This window comes from Marmota marmota, unplaced genomic scaffold (genome assembly GCF_001458135.2).
Source record: "Marmota marmota marmota unplaced genomic scaffold, marMar, whole genome shotgun sequence".
NCBI lineage: Eukaryota > Metazoa > Chordata > Mammalia > Rodentia > Sciuridae > Marmota > Marmota marmota.
In genome coordinates this window covers 13,699,307-13,716,589 of record NW_026000242.1, presented here as the reverse complement: position 1 = coordinate 13,716,589, position 17,283 = coordinate 13,699,307, and the positions used below count along the sequence as shown (strand labels likewise).

Below are 17,283 nucleotides of genomic sequence, written 5' to 3'. Positions count from 1 at the left end.
GTTTCTATTTCTCTGATTCTATTATCTACCCTTTCACAATTACCACAATGTCTTGTTTTTGTAGCTTGAGAGTAAGTCTTGAAATGAAGGTATGTAAGTTTTCCAGTTTTGTTCCTTCTTAAAACTGCTTTAGCAATTTGATCAATTTATCCAAAGAAGTTTTCAGGGTTTCAACTGAATAGAATTCAATTAAAACTACCAATATATCTGGGAAGAACTGACACCTTAATAGTTATTTATAAACAAAACTGTAAAAATTATCTACTTCTCCATATATTCAGATCTTTAATTTCTTATAAAGTTTTCAGTATAGAGACTTTGTTTTGCCTCTGTATGTTTATTCCTAAGTACTTTATGTTTTTTATGTTCTCACTACATTTTTCAAACTCTGCTGTCATTATATATATTTTTAAAAACATTGATTGTATTTTTATTATTATTTTTATTTTTACTATAACTTTTTGTCTAACAATCTTGCTAAATTAAATTACTAGGTCTATCAGTTGTTTTATAGATTCATAAGAACTGTTTATAAACAATCATGTCATGTGCAAATAGAAAATTTTATTTCTTAATTCTGATCTTTACACCTTTTACTTTCTTTTATTCTTTTCTACCAACAACACACTGTTACCTGCTGAGTCTTTAAAGCAATATTCGTGAAAATCTAGTAACTATAACCAACAATTTCTCTAAAAAGCTAACTGACCAAAAGGAACACTATTAAAAAAAAATATATATATATACCCCATTTTTTTTTTTAGGTGAAAAGAACAGTTACTCTAGGACAAAAAGAATACATACACCTTAATCAAGAACCATATAATTCTAAAATCAAGTAAAATGATCAAAGATATACAACTAAGAATACCTAATGTCAGTGTAAGTATCACCAGCATCAAAAACTAGTGTGTGAGAACACTTGAGAAAAAAAACATGCAGCCGGGCACAATGGCACATACCTTTGTGTGACTCAGGAGGCTAAAGAAATTTTATCAAACAAGTTCCAACCCAGCCTCAGCAATTTAGAAAAATCCTGTCTCAAAAAATAAAAAGGGCTGGGAATATTGCTCATTACTAGTAAAACACCACTGGGTTCAATCCCCAGTATTAAAAAAAAAAAAAAATTAATAAGCATGGGTCCTCCCAACCTCTCATTATTTTCTCTTAACAATAAGTTACCATTTTTTTGCACTATGTACCAGATTCTTTCAATCCTCATCATACTCCTTAAGTTAACTAATTATGTATACCCCATTTTATATAAAAAGGAAATTAAAACATGGATAGGTTGAATTAAATTAACAAATTACCCAGATTAAATGACAGTAGGTCAGTTTTACCCCAAGACCCATGAATTTTAACCTTAACTGCAATGTTATCCATACCAGTTCTTCACTGCCCATAATACTATGCTATAGCCACACTAATCTAAAACAAGTAATAGTAACAGAGCATTTTCTTCTAACAACTTTCCCTTGATATTTTGCCTAGTTCAAAAACAAAAAACAAACAAAAAAACTTACTGCTAATAATATCTTTTTAAGTAAACTATATCAAAAGTAATAAAATTCACTTACTGGTTTCGGCATTTTCTTTCTCTTTTTGTTACTTTCTTTAAAAATTCTTCACATCTATAAATTCTATTGTCACCTTCTGTTAAAGAAAAAGAATAATTTATTATCTTTTTCACATAAGGTTTTTAACTAACACTTATATAAAAGATAAACATTAGAGCACCAGAAGTAACAGTTCTTATTTATTCTAATTTTTAATGTCTTCTACTAATATTTCACGTTTCCTAGAAAGATTAAAACCTGATACTTGCTAATCTATTAAAAGTTTTAATTTACAGACAACACAGCAAAGAAACATGTTTGCTAAGGGCCTTTCTCAGTGTTGGGTTCATTCCTACATAAGACTAATAGAGAAAAGGACAGTAAAAGTGAGGATGAGTTGATTCAGATTCTAAAGAATTAAGTCAAGAATTTTTTCAACCATTTTTTGTACTTTCAAAGACAAAAGGAAATTCTAATGTAGCTACAAATTTTTAAATTATTCTTGAAAGTTTTAAAATCTCAATAAAGTATATATGTAGCTTATCCACCTATACATATTAAACAGTCATAGCTTTGCACACTAAAAATTTTCATGCTGCTCACCAGCAAGCTAGCAGCATTCAATGAAATTTAGAATTGCCCTAAAGACCAATGGTAAATTGTATCTTCTCCCCCTAAGGCAACAAATCTTATCAAGAATTATGACATTATCTTAGGGTAAATGTTCTAAGAAATATCTAACAAAACCAAGTTTCCCCTCCTTGCAAATCTGTTAAAATATCTAATTCTTAATCATTATTAATTGTCCAAAAATTATCATTTTAATTTGAAAACTACAGAAGTGTTCTATTAGATACATTATTTGAGAATAAGCTTATCTAGGTAATGTCTCTGGCAAGAAACTTTGTTACACAAGAACCAACTAAATATACACTGAAATAAGGTCATTTTCCTAAATTTTATTCAAGCACAGGCCAATAAACCTCTTTTTAGGGATAACTTTCTCCTTTAGTGTGGGGGGTGCATGTGCACGTGTGCACGCTCAGAGTGTATATTTTATCAGTCACTGGGCAATGAAATTCAGTTGGAAGCACACAACCCTCACCTCTTAACTTGTTCTTAACCTATCCCCTATCTATACTCCCCTACTTTTATAACCTAAATGTATTTCAGTCAAATTTTTCTACAATCTGTTTTCACAAGTCCTTCACCTTACCATCTCAGGTCTTGATTAAAACAGCCTCCAAAAGGACTTGCTTTTCATAATCTATTAGCTACTAGTCCCCAAATCTCTATCTCCAGGGTTTCTTGGCGAATTGGCTTATCTCAAAAAAGACTTGGCCAAACACTTCGATCCCTATCCCAGAGCCAAATCTACTTTTCTTCAAAGCTGAATGAATTATGTATTTCTAGAAATCTATTCATAGTATTCTCTTAGGATTTTTTTTATCTACTAGATCTAAATTTGTGACCTTCTTTTCATTCCTGTTAATTTTGCCTGCTTTTGTTTGATTAGTCTTGCCAGAAGTCAAGAGTTGGTCTAAAAGTCACTTTTTTAGTTTCGTTGACCTTTTATTAATTTTGTTAATTTCTATTAATTTTTCTCATTTTCTTCTCATTAGTTACTTTGGCTTTACTCAGAGGGCTGACTTTCTATTTCCTGCAACTGCAAGTTTACCTAAGTAATTTCCAATATTGTTTCTTTACTAGTTCATGAATTTAAGTCATCAACTAAGTATGTCCAACTATAGAAAAACTCCAAATATAAAGTGATTTCCCTAATTTACCAGTGAGAAATTAAAAAATAATTTTATGATTTGAATATTAAATTAAATGTGCATCTATAACATTTATTAGTATACTTAAATGTTAAAAACATGATCTATGAAATACTGATTCAGAAATATTGTTTGCTTCATCTCAAACTTCACAGAATAATTTTATTCTAATTTTATACATACATGAGATAAAAGTATCTGTATAAAACTTGGACTACTTTTTGAATCAATAATTTTCTAGATTACATTAGTATTTTTGAATCAGTGTATCATATGATCAAACTTTTATTTCAAGTCACAATTATACATAGGACACTCTCTCATTTGTACTATAGGAAAAATTTTTAATATATTTACATTGTAACTACTTTTTTTTTCTTGTTTTCATTTATTATTACTATTATTTTTTTAACTGATGATTCCTCTGCCTTTTCCCATGATTAAATCACTCACTAGATGAGCCCTGTGAGCTTTCCAAACTCAAGTGAACTAATGGAGTTTCAAATCAATGTGCCTTTCTTGAAGTTTCATGCTCAAAAAGAAGACTGCATCTTATAATGAAAGACTTCTTAAGAACACAAATATAATTCTTTTCTGGGGAATATTTGAGGAAAAAAACCTTGCCTCTTACTTGAAACTATAGCATTTTTTCTAAGTAGCACTTCAGTGGCTTAGGTTTTTATACAGTTCTAAGTGTCCTGCCTAAATGTTTCCAATTTCAACCATGATTTCTAATCACTACTGAGAAATATTTTGTTTTTTAGTTTTCAAATAGAAGGGTTAGAGGACTTTAGGTAGAATGCTGATTTTTTTCATTACTTTTAAGTTTATTCTTCTATAGTCAAATAATTCATTAGGATATTTTATGTTTAGTACATGGTCAGTGTCTTTCTTTCTAGACTGTTCCAAGTATAAATACACTGTATTGTATGCATTTGATAAATTAAGTCAAGCTAAACCAAGTTTTTAAAATTTTCTTAATAGTCTATTACTACTCATTTTAGTCTATTTAATCAAATTTGGTAGAAACATATCAAGTTTTCTCAACTAATGAATATGGATCTTAATTTCTTCTTCTAAAATACCAGCTTTTAATTTATGTTTTAGGCTATTTTAAGTGAATCTAGGTTTAGAATTGTTCTATCTTCCCAGTGAATAGTTCCTTTTCTTCTTTTCTTACAAATATAATTCTAAATTGACCATTATTCCCTCAGCATTTGGAAGACACTAGTTTATTCTGGCATCTGTTACCACTGATGAGGAGTCTGAGGTCAATCTAACTCATTCCTTTGCTTTAATCTATCCTAGAACAATTTTTACATTTATTTCTTTTCTCAACATTCCCTTACCACCTCATTCCCTACCACCACACCCTGGGCAAGTTAGCAGGTATTCAAATGAGCTTCACATCTATCATACTACTTTCTAAACCATATGGTTGGTGTCTCTCTCCAATGCAGTATTTCATTAGTAAGGAAGAATAAAGAAAGCAAACATTTAATTATATGCCAGATTCTATAAACTAAGAGTAGTCAGATTATAGAAAAGGTATTTCTAAAACAGCTAGGCAAGTAAATATTGAAATAATTTATCCAGGTTTTTGATGTTAGAGTTACTTCATGTTATACTCTACAGGAAAGGATCTTCCAAACAAAATACTCCACACTAAAGTTTTAATCTTAATAAGAGAGCTCATCTAACATAAAAGTATACATGACAGGCCAACAAACACAGAACCAGGGTCTTACACAAGCTAATTAAGCGTACAAAATCTCCTACAAGTGTACTTGATCTATACAAACTGTGAAATGGGGGGAGGGCTAATAAAAGCCATCACAAATATGGAATCTTCTAAATGAAGCTTCTAAAAATGTCTACTTTCAGATTAGTGTTGGGGGGGTGGGGCGGTAACCAGGGATTGAACCCAGGGATGCTTAACAACTGACCCACATCTCTAGTTCTTTTTCTCTTTTGAGACAGGGTCTTACTAAATTGCATAGGCCCTCATTAAGTTGCTGAGGCTGGCTTTGAATTTGCAATCCCCCTGCCTCAGCCTCCCTGGAATTACAGGCATGCACGACCATACCCAGCTTCTGTGTTCATTCTTAAAAATCATGTTAGGCTTTCCTGTTTTATTTCACTTCCCCATTTTATTTCAGTTTATCATAAATTATCTGAAGAAAAATGAGGCTCTCTTTGCCAATTGAACATAAAGTGACTAAGAACAATGCCTTATATTTATAAACCATAGTTTCATGTTCTTATACTTTGATTTTTTTACTAACAAAAAAACAGGAAGAAAGTAAGATAGATTACATTATGGCTACCTTATAATTAAAGAAACAAAACAAGGTCCACTTTTTTGTTGTTTTGTTTTTATGTAATGGGGATTGAAGCCAGGGGTGCTTAACCACAGGACAACATCCCCAGCCCTTTTTTATATTTTAAGACAGAGTCTCACCAAGTGGCTTAGGGCCTTGCTAAATTGCTAAGGCTGGTTTTGAACTTGCCATCCTCCTGCCTCAGCTTTCTGGGCCGCTGAGGTTACAGGTATATGCTACTATGCCCAGCACAAGGTCCATTCTTAAAGTAACTTGTCCAAAAGTCACATGGACAATAAATGGACAAGCTACAATCCTTCGGACGCCTAAAATCCACAACTCTATCATATACCAGCCTGTCTTCCTCTTTCTGATATTAAAAAAAGTGAAAAATAATCTCATTTATGGAAATATAACCAAGGAAAATACTTTAAAATGTGTATAATGGTTTAACTACAAAGATTCTAATTATAGTGCAAGTTTAAAAAGTAGATGTCATATGGGACTTTAGTTAAGTGAATCACGGTATACACTACACTAGATCAAAATGCAGCTAATCAAGGTGTTACAGAAAATATTCAATGGCTAGGGAAAATACGCACAAACCTCTGAGGAAAAAGGCAGGTTATGCTGGGCATGGGGGCACATGCCTATAATCTCAGCAGCTCAGGAGGCTGAGGCAGGATTATCACAAGTTCAAAGGCAGCCTCAGCAATTTCACAAGGCCCTAAGCAACTCAAAAAATGGTGGGGGATGTGGTTCAGTGGTTACATACACCTGCAATCCCAGCTACTCAAGAGGCTAAGGCAGGAGGATCACAAGTTCAAGGTCAGTCTGAGGAATTTAGTAAGATCCTGTCTCAAAATAAGGGATAGGGATGTAGTTCAATGCTAGACCATTTGCCTAGCACATGTGAGGGCCTAGGTTCAATCCCCAGTACTGCAAATAAATAAATAAAAACATCCATAGCATATTGTCACTTTTTTAAAAAAGTATGAGAAAGAGACCAAAATGAACACACTGCAAAATATTGAATCTCTGGGGATTAGAATGAGTTTGTAAATTTCTACAATTAAAATGTAAAACTTTTGAAATAAAATTTCTTAAAATGAAAGAACAAATTATTCTAAGTGAATAAACTGAATGAAGTTGGACTTATAACTTTACAATACTATTTAATATTATCTAAGTATGTTAATCACTTTTCAAAAACACAAGAAATACCAATTCTAATTTTGAAGAAAAATACCTAAAGAGGTATATAATGATAAAAATAGATGAATATATTCTTACTTTAAAAACCTACATAGGTAAGATAAAAGAAATATCAAAATTAATAGGAAAATATGCAACAGCCATAATAAAGTTGCTTGTAAAACACACCTCACTCAGTAAACACTTAAGTACAAACAAATCTTACTTTAAAAACTGAACAACTGTGCTATTGACTAAAACTACAAATCAATATGGCTTTAAGGTATTACTGATTATGTACTCATTAAACTATCAAATTGTGTTAATTATACATGATAATATTATGGAAACTATATTGGTAAATAAATAGATAAATATTACTAGCAGCACCATAATTGACTCCATTTTTCTAGAAAGTTCGTTGCTAATATATTAAAAGAGCTTTTTTGAACAGGAAATTCTGCTCGTAGCATAAACCCCTAAGAAAATAACACAAAAGAAAGCAATCTCTACCAAAATATTCTCAGCAGCACAATAGCCAGTGATTAAAATCACAAAGTAATGTGGAAACTATGTGACAACAAGATAGCTACTCTAGGGTTTTGTTGTTGTGAGGAGAGGGGCTTGTTTTTATATACTAGGACTGTGTCAATATTTACATAAGGGTAAGTAAGAACATGTAACTAGCCACTCATCACCACCAAATAAAAACACAGGTACTGTTAACAAAGTACATCTGGAAGTACAGAAACCCCACATTTAATATTAATCAGGGTCTTTTAAATCCTAATTTAAAATAACAGAGATGAGAATTTCAAAAAATACTTTCACCGTCTTCTTTCACTCTCTTTCACTCATCTTTCAGGGTCTTCTTTTACTCTCTAATTAATAATACTAGTACTAATATGTAAACTATTATATTCTAAAGATCTATATTTGCATATCAAATATTTGTATATTTGCACCTTTCCTCATAACATTATCAAGAAAAAAATTTACTCCTACTCACTCTTAATTTTCTTAATCTTTCCCACTCCTAAATTTCTTAGCATGATCTTACCCTACCTTTTTTTCCACAATGACTCTCCAAAAAGTAATGAAGTGCAATCTTGGTAGCAACATAGGAAGTAGTCTTAACAGATGCTGCCAAGCACATTTTCCATTTCCAGAGAAGTACCCATATGAATATGTACTTAAACACAATGCTGCATGTTAAAAACAAATCATTCATTTAAAACATTCTCTCTTTCGTCCTTCAATTCTGAGGGTGACCCTAAAACAGCCTCCTCTGTACTTCATGCAATGGAAAAACAGCCTCATGTTCACAAGGGAGAGGCACAACAGACTCCAGGTGGTAAAGCAGGTGTTGTTAAGGCTCCTAAACACATAGCTTACAATGAAGCTTCAATAATTTACAGCAGACTGCCTAATTTTACCTTTAAGATATTCTTTTCCCAAAACCTTTTTTCCACCTTTTGAGATTCAAATGATCTCTGATCAAATGCTCTCTCCTTAAACTTTCAGAAGAACTCTGGCCATTTATTGAGGAAAGCAGTACTATAAAGACAAACATAAACTGAACTAATACGGTAACTCTGGCAGTCAAAGCAACACAGGAACATCATTAGCAAAAGAAGTTCTTTATCATTTGGGTATTTTTCCCTGCATGGGACACTCTAGGGAAGCCTATGGATCTCCTCTTAGAAAATTATTTTTAAGTGCAGGAAATAATGCATTAAGTTACAAAAGAAACCAGTTACACTGAAATACAAAAAACACAAATTTAGGCCATAGTAATGTATGTGCTTCTTTATTAATGCTTTAAACAACAGTATCTACAAATGCATCTAGTAACCAAATTTGTAAGTAAAGATGAATATAAATGTCATCTCGAGAGAATTTTAGTGTATTATAAAAAATATCTGCAATTTCTAATGAAAAGAGTCTCTGGTACTACTAATGCTACCATTGCCTACAATCATTATGGAAGAAAATGCGTAGAGATACAATGCCCCCCTACCAAGCTCACATATCCCAGATCCAAAAAATATATAAAGGACTATGTTTATTATATTTTTATCTCAGTGTTAATACTGAATCCAATAATAGTGCATTTTGGCCTATGAAATGCCATGTGATCCCAAGATAAAGCAAAGAGAAAAATTTAGCCCCATTTCCAAGTTAAAAAAGTAACACCAAGAGCAAGAAGGGTAGTGCTCATTCTATAGATTCTTGACCTATATTACCTAATCTTCTTAATAACTGCCCTTCCTCTTCCTGTCCTATACAGGTATTCCAATATTTCATCCTTCTATTAAGAAATTAAGATTCACATAAGTGACTTGCCCAAAGTCATGAGGTGAGTTAACAGAGTCAGAGTCCTAAAATCCTAGTACTGGGGATTTTGACCATCCTCGTCTGCTTTTCTAAAATATCATTCTAGACAAGCTCATTTTAAACAATAACACTTTTCAAAAAGTAGGCTGTTCAAGCTTTCTCCTTTACTAGTATCAAGTAGAAAGACTACTTCTAAATTTGTTGTTAAGGGCATATGATTAAGTGGTATAATCACTTCTATCATTTGATTTCCTGTAAGGGTGTTTTACAATTCTAAGTAAGACATTAAGTACCAGCTAATATAGACATGGTATCTGCTTTAAGAGTATTTTCAAGGAAACCAAATATTCAGCATTTTTGAAAAAATGAAAATACAGAGCAAATTTCTAAAACTCAAATATATAGCAGAACTATGATAGTTAAAACACAATTTTACACTGAATTTAGGTTCTCCTCTAAAAGAGTCTTATAAATTTAAAATATATCTGTGTTGTTCTTTCGGTGAACAGAAAGGCAAATAATACACTTGTAATTATTAGTTTCAAATGCCAAAAGGCAATCATTCTACATTTATAAAAACATTAAAAATTCATACAATAAGTGTTTAAAAATAGTAAAATAAAAACAGGTTCATGAAGTCATATGTAGCAGGAAAGCAGCACACAAATTGAAGAAATTCTCACAAATAATTCTACACTTTATATGTTCTAAAAAAACCAACTGTATACAGATACAACTGATTTTTCTAAACAGAACATTAATTAATTTATTAAATATTATTAAAAGTATACAGCATTTCTACAGGGTAATTCTACTATCATGAATACCCTTAACCTCCATTTTAAGAAGCTGGAATGGTTCCTGTCTCACAATAAGTCCTCAATATTTGCTGCTTTTGTTGAATTAAGCTTACAAAAAAAAAAAAAAATGATCATTTTTTTCTGCTGATTGGTGTCAAGGGCAATATTTTCCTCTTATTTTAATGTTATAAAATGATGAAGCTAATAAACACTGAGACAACATAAGAAAAAGCTTTAAGCCAGAGGCTGTGGCACAAACCTATTAATTCCAGCTATTCTGGAAAATGAGGGCCAAATCTGAGGCCAGCCTAGGCAATTTAGCAAGACCTGACTCAAAGTAAAACTTTAAAACAGGGTTGGGGAAGTAGCATAGTGAGGTGCAAGGCCCTGGGTTCAATTCCCAGAACCACAAAAAAAAAAAAAAAAAAAAAGGTTTTCACAACTAGTTTTCCCAAATTCAAGTCTATATTATCTCTATCCAAAACTGTTTAAATAATTCCACTTAATTCAACAACGAAAATAAATTTAAAGGCTAGTTAACTGGACACATTTAATGAGAACTATAATTATCATGCTGTATATTGATTAGATATAAGTAGTAAGTCTTCTGAATATAAACTACCTTTGCTTAACTGACAAACTAACTTTATATAGTTTTTCTAAGTGTAGAACCTATAAACAGCTTAAATATCAAGAGTCCTCATGGTAGCTATCAAAATTTAATCCATCTCACACACTCCCTAAAGACCCAGGGGTTCTTGAGTCAATTAACCATAGCTGAGACTTCTCCTGTAAGGGAGATTTTTCATGACAAATACATCCACTCTGGTTAGCTTACTGAAAGACAACCAATTTACACAAACAATGGGAAGACTTTAAAAAAAAAAAAAAAATTAAGTAGGAAGAAATATCCAGAACTCATATCACAGAAGAATGGTTGGAACATTATTACAATGAATATTCTACTTTATACAAACCACTACCATAGCATGTAACACACTTTAAGACACACAAGGGCTGGGTCTATAGCTCAGTAGCAGAGTGCTTGCCTAGCTTGCATGAGGCACTGGGTTCGATCCTCAGCACCACATAAAAATAAACAAATAAAATAAAGGCATTCTGTCCATCTACATATACAAAAAAAATTTTTTAAAAAGACATACAATATGGCATATCTATATTCCCTCTAGGGAGTGGAACTCCTTAATATCTTACTCATTTTTCCAGCCTAAAATGCAAAGAATTTTTTGGCACATGATTCTGTCTCAATGTATGATTAATACCTTAAAGCAAGAGTCATCAAACTTTTTTGTAAAAGGTCAGGTAAACAAACATTTTAGCTTTTGTAAGCCATATCATCTCTGTTTTCAAGTAGCTGGTAAAGCAAGAAGCAGCCATACATTAGTAAACAAATGAGCATAGTGTGTTCAAATAAAACTTTGTTCACAAAAATAGGCAGGAGGGGTTTAGTTCATGAACTATAATTTGTCAAGTACTTAAACAGTAGTCAATGTTTTCCATTCCATAATTTAACTACATTTTGTGTCCAAGAAGATGTGAGCGCACATGTTCATACTTAATTATGTATGATTATGTATGACAGGTCAATCTTGGATCTGATTTTGGTTGGCGGCAAGAAAGAATTCAAGACAGGTAGTATATGACTAAGGAAAACAGTCTAATGGAAGCAGAGTTAGAAGAAAGGGCAATTCCATTTCCCTTGTCAATCACTTGTTAGATATGGTATATGCCCCAATCCTGGTCAATAAGTTGAAGAATTATCTTTTGCAGGCACTTCTGAAAAAGATACAGTCCCCTTCATTCATTTTATTATTGTATCTGAATAAGACACTAGTCCTTACAACAGCCAATATGGGACAAGGGAAAAGCGGCCTTAGTGTGAAGTCAGCAGGTAAGAACACAGGCTGGAACTAGAAGGAAAACTGGGCTTTGGTGATATTGCTGAGCCATTCTTTTTTATTTTTGATTTGTTTTAATTAGTTACACTGACAGTAGAATGCACTTTGATGCCTCACATACAGTGGAGTATAATTTCTCATTCTTCTGGATATACACGATGTAGAATCACACCAGTCATATAGTTATATATGTACATAGGGAATAATGTCTGATCCATTGTACCTACTATCCTTCCTACCTCCACATCCCCTCCCCCACTTCACTCCCCTCTACTTAATTAATCTAAGGTAGTAATGCTATTCTTCCCTAATACCCCTGCCATTGTGAATTAGCATCCCCATATCAGAGAAAACATTCGGCGTTTGGGTTTTGGGGATTGGTTTATTTCACTTAGCATGATATTCTCCAGCTCAATCTATTTACTGGCAAATGCCATAATTTCATTCTTCTTTAAGGCTAAGTAATATTCCATCATATATGTACATACCACATTTTTTTAATCCATTCATCTCTTCAAGGGCACCTAGATTGGTTCCATAATCTTTACCACATGTGCCTCGATAAAGCATTAATATCCAGGATATATAAAGAACTCAAAAAAACTTAACACACACACAAAAAACAAATAACTCAATCAACAAATGGGCTAAGGAACTAAACAGACACTTCACAGAAGAATAAATAGTCAATCAACAAAGATATGAAAAAATGTTCAACATCTTTAGCAATTAGAGAAATGCAAATCAAAACTAAGATTTCATCTCAGATTGGCAATTATCAAGAATACTGAGCCATTCTTGAGCCTCTGGACTTTCTCATATAAGATATTAGATTTCCTTATTGTTTAAGGCAATTTGAAAATGTTATTATTTGTATCCAAAGCATCTTAAATGTTGTAAGGGCTAAAAACCAAAAACTGTTCACAAATTCACCTGTAGTTGGTCCTATTTAACTTCAACTTTTCACACATGAGAAAAGAATGTAAGGTCCAGAAAGCCCTTAGAGATCACCTAAAACATAGGGGGAAAGTATCTTGTATCAATTAGAAGGTACTAACTTTATATACTCTATAATCTTGAAGAAAACAGTAACTTCTTTTTTGATACTGTATCTAAAATAGTCTTTCAAAATGATATTTTTTCCTCTAACTCAGGAGTTAGCAAAGTTTTTCTATAAAGGAAAAGATAGTAAATATTTCAGGTTTTGTGAGCTATATAGTTTCTGCCATTGTGGCTCAAAAGCAGCCACAGACAGTATGTAAAGAAAAGGCATGTATGTTTCAATAAAACTTCAGTTACAACAAGAGACAAGTAGGTTGGATTTGGTACACTGGCCATAGTTTGCTGGCCCCTGCTCTAAAATGGCTACTAGCAAGAATTCTCTTTCAAACAAATCAACTTTACTAGAACTCAAAAATAGCTTATTTCAAATGTATATAAATTATGAAGAAAAGTAACCAGCATTTCTTGATCATTAGATTACTCGATGTAAAAAGTTTATTTGCCTTGTTTATACACATAAATTAAAACTTAGTACAGTTGGGCACAGAAGCACACCTGTAATCCCAGCAATTCAGGAAGCAGAGGCAGAAGCATCACATGTTCAAGGCAGCCTCCACAACTTAGTGAGACCTTGTCTCAAGAAATAAAATAGGTTGGAAATGGTGATACAGCTCAGTGGTAAAGTGCCACTGGGTTCAATCCCCCAGTACTCAAGGTGGGGGATCTGATTTAGTACATGTAATTTAGAATTAAACTGTGAAAAAGTCACCAATATATTACAGAAGGAAAAAATGCAAAACTTACTCATACACAAATTTAGAATATCTATGAAGTATAACTAAGCATTTTAAGTTAGTGAATTTATAAGGATTGCTATATATAACAGCTATTTAGTGGGGGGTGAGGGGTCACTACACAACTCCCAATCCAAAAGAACCATTTCTTGAAGGAAGTTGACACTAGAGTTCTCTATTAAATGGAACGAATAAATAGTGAATCACATAGATCATTATTCTTAATAGTTTTCAGACAAAAACAACCACAACCACATATTACATGGACATTTCACTAACCCAAATCATGAATCTTTATTTTATTTTATTTTATTTTATTCAGTACCAGGGATTTAACCCAGAGATATTTAACCACTGAACCACAACCCCATCCCTTTTTATATTTTGAGACAGATCTCATTAATTTCGGAGAGCCTCACTAAGTTGATGAGCTGGCTTTGAATTTACAGTCCTCCTGCCTCAGCCTCCTGAGCTGCTGGGATTACAAGCATATGCCACCATGCCTGGCTACGAACCTTGTTTTAAAAGGACACCATGTGGTTTTTGTTGTTGTTGTTGTTTACTATTAGTCATACTCTAGAAAAAAAACAAAAAGTGAATTTCACCTTTAATCATTAGTCAAGAAAATTTGCATATGCACTTACACAAACACTTCCGAGTACAGCAAATTCTATTTCATGAATTCATTCAAATGATGAAAATGTGAGAAACGATTTAGTATTTAACATAATTAATAAACACTATTTTAGTGTTTTTACAATATAATCTTATTTTAACAAACTTTAAAATCACAAGGGATATCAAGAATGTTTATCCTTGCATAAGAATTGGTATTTTCTATATATACAAGAATTACTAACAATTGTTAACTATGAAAAACAGGACTGGAAAAGGGGTTGGAAGCGTTGGGGAGTTTGGAGAGTGAAGAGAACTTTTAACTTTCCCTTTACATCTCTCTGCGTTTTTTAACTTTGCCATAAAAATAAATTAATTTATAGTTGTAAACATTAAGATATACATTTAATATAAATTTTAATAAAAATACCAGGAACTTGAATGAATAGAACAGGCAGGATTTCTCTAAAACAGCCTAGAGATGGAGGAACCATCTGAGATCAGAGTGAACACCTTTAACACCAAACAGATGAACATACTCTGGCTATAGAAGTCTGAGAAGTTCCTAGAACAGCCTCTACTGATCAATAAATACCAAGAACCTTAAAGTAACCTGTAAAGGTAGAGTCTACAGCAACCCAATCCAGCTCTACTGGATCCTGTACCCAGCAATAGGATCAAGTAGTGCCCACCAGCTTTTGGTCTACAGGAGGGTCCAAACCATCCAAGAAAGGGTGACTTCCTAGACTTCCCAGGTGCACAGCAGTAACATGAACTTCTACCAGCCATACATACTCTAAGGGCTGAAGATGTGACTCAGTGATAGTGCTTACCTAGCATGCACAAGGCTCCAGGTATGAACCCCAGCATTACAAAAAAAAAAAAAAAAGATAAGACTATTAGCTATTCTCTACAGAGACATGTTTCATCAGTACTGCTTGGGTCTTCATAATTTTTTTTTTCAGTTGTTTTTTGTAGCACTGGGGATTGAACCCAGTGGCGCTTTACCTCTGAGCTATATTCAGAGACCATTTATTTTTTTACTTTGAGACAGGGTCCAGCTAAATTATTGAGGCTGCCCTCAAACTTGCAATCCCCCTGCCTCAGCCCTCCGTTGTAGCTGAGATTATAGACATACACCACCACACCCAGCCAGTCCTCACAATCTTATTGGTCTTCGAGAGATAATGGTTAAAACTGGCCCTCATCTTTAAATGGTTTAAGTTAAAATTCGGTAAGTTAAAAATAAATTTAAAAAAAAAAACAATATTTCCACCATCATTCAACATTTCAGATTCTACTACTGTAGAATATGTTGTTGTTGATTATATTAAAAGACGGTGAACTGAAAGCAAAATATACAAAGACTCTCACTTCAACAGCCTGTCAAAGATAAAAATGAATATTAAAAAAGTCCAATTCTGTTGTTGGGAATGGTGAAGCAATAAACAACAACAACAACAAAAACCTTTGTTCCAATCCCTGAGACTACTGACAATTAGCAAGAGAGAAAGAACTGCAAAGTGTGTCATTTCTTACCATCACAAGGAAAACAATAATCAATTTAATTTCCAGTTAAGTAATCACAATTTCCAAAAAGTAGGACAGACTCAACATATTTTACCCACACCAAATAAATGACATGTCTGAACCCCTCCTACACGTTCTTCATGTGTATGGATAAAGAAGTGAACAAAACAATGTATATGATCCATGACAGCAAGAATTTAACATTTTTAAGTGTCATAATCAAATTTTGTCTCAATTCCAATGTTATTCATTCCTCACTATCATCTGCTTATTAAATTCCAAACTATAGTTTAAAAATGATTAAGAAACTGCAATCCTTTAAACAGCATACAATTTCTCAAAAGAAGTGCTCTACATTGTCATATTTTAATTATCATCTTCTCTAGAAGATATACTGGTAAAAGCAAATACTGAAAACAAAACAAAACAACCCCTCCTCAAAAAAACCCTGCAATCCTAAATATTAGTCTCTTTCCTCAAATCTAATGATGCTGTTTTGGCAAATGGTCTAAGCCATTATTTATCCAGCAAAATGAACGGGACAATTGTTCATTCTAAGCCCGTCCATCATATGAAAGAGTATTTAGTGTTCTAAAAACTGTATGCTCCGTCAACAATAGATTGCAATGTCTATGTCCAAGTACTCGCTTATCAAATAAACCCTCATTATCTTGGACTTTTACTTTTACATCATGCCAGTCTTACACAGGACTGCTGTGGAGCTCCTAAACATGTTTTCTGTAAAATCTCAACTATATTAAAATCTATTTTTTGATGAAATTGATTTTTTAACATATTTTCAACCTCATTAATAACCACTCTTTGAGGAAAAACAAATCCTGGGGATTTTTAAAGAAAAATGACATCTGTAGCAACTGATGTGCTCCATTTAAACTGAAATAACTAACGTACTGCCCCCTTTCAAAGTTAGCTCGGGAATTGAGCTCAGAACCCGGTAAAGGAAAGGGGACTGTGATGCACTCAACTTTTCTGGTGGGGGCTGAGCTAATAAACTGGGCGGCTTAAGGGCTCAAGAAAGTTAAAGGGCTCCTAGCGCCCCGCAGCAGTAGCAGCAGCAGCAGCAGGTAGAGCGGCGGCGGGAAGGCGGGCCTGGCCTCGCGGGTGCAGGCGGCGGGAGCAACTGGCGCCCCAAAGCCTGTAATGCAACAAGCCTTTTGCCACTAGGGAGGAACGCACGCTGTCTAGTAATTCAACACCCTTACTTTCAGACTGGAGGTCGGGGAGAAGTTCTGATCAATGCCTTCCCTACATGGCAAAACAGAATCCTACATGCCCTTATTATCAGTATTTTTCAAATACCCCCATGGACGTGCTGGCCCAAGCCCGCGGCCCAGTCCGACCTCCCCGGGTCTGGGGGTGCGAGGCCGACGCTAAGGGCGGATCCCACGCCGCGCCCGGAGGAGAAACGCGCGG

The 17,283-nt window shown here is 33.5% G+C and overlaps 1 protein-coding gene across 2 annotated transcripts in view; it reads right to left on the bottom strand.

Annotated features, from left to right (window-relative positions):
• Window positions 1-1,662, bottom strand: part of Rdx (radixin) — a 64,727-nt gene extending 63,065 nt beyond the window's left edge. For both annotated transcript variants that reach the window (XM_048795788.1, XM_015489912.2), the window contains exon 1: window positions 1,581-1,662. In XM_048795788.1, the coding sequence (XP_048651745.1) occupies window positions 1,581-1,592 (12 nt within the window). In that variant the 5' untranslated portion in view covers window positions 1,593-1,662. The remainder of the gene's footprint in view (window positions 1-1,580) is intronic.
• Between the last annotated feature and the right edge of the window lie 15,621 nt (window positions 1,663-17,283).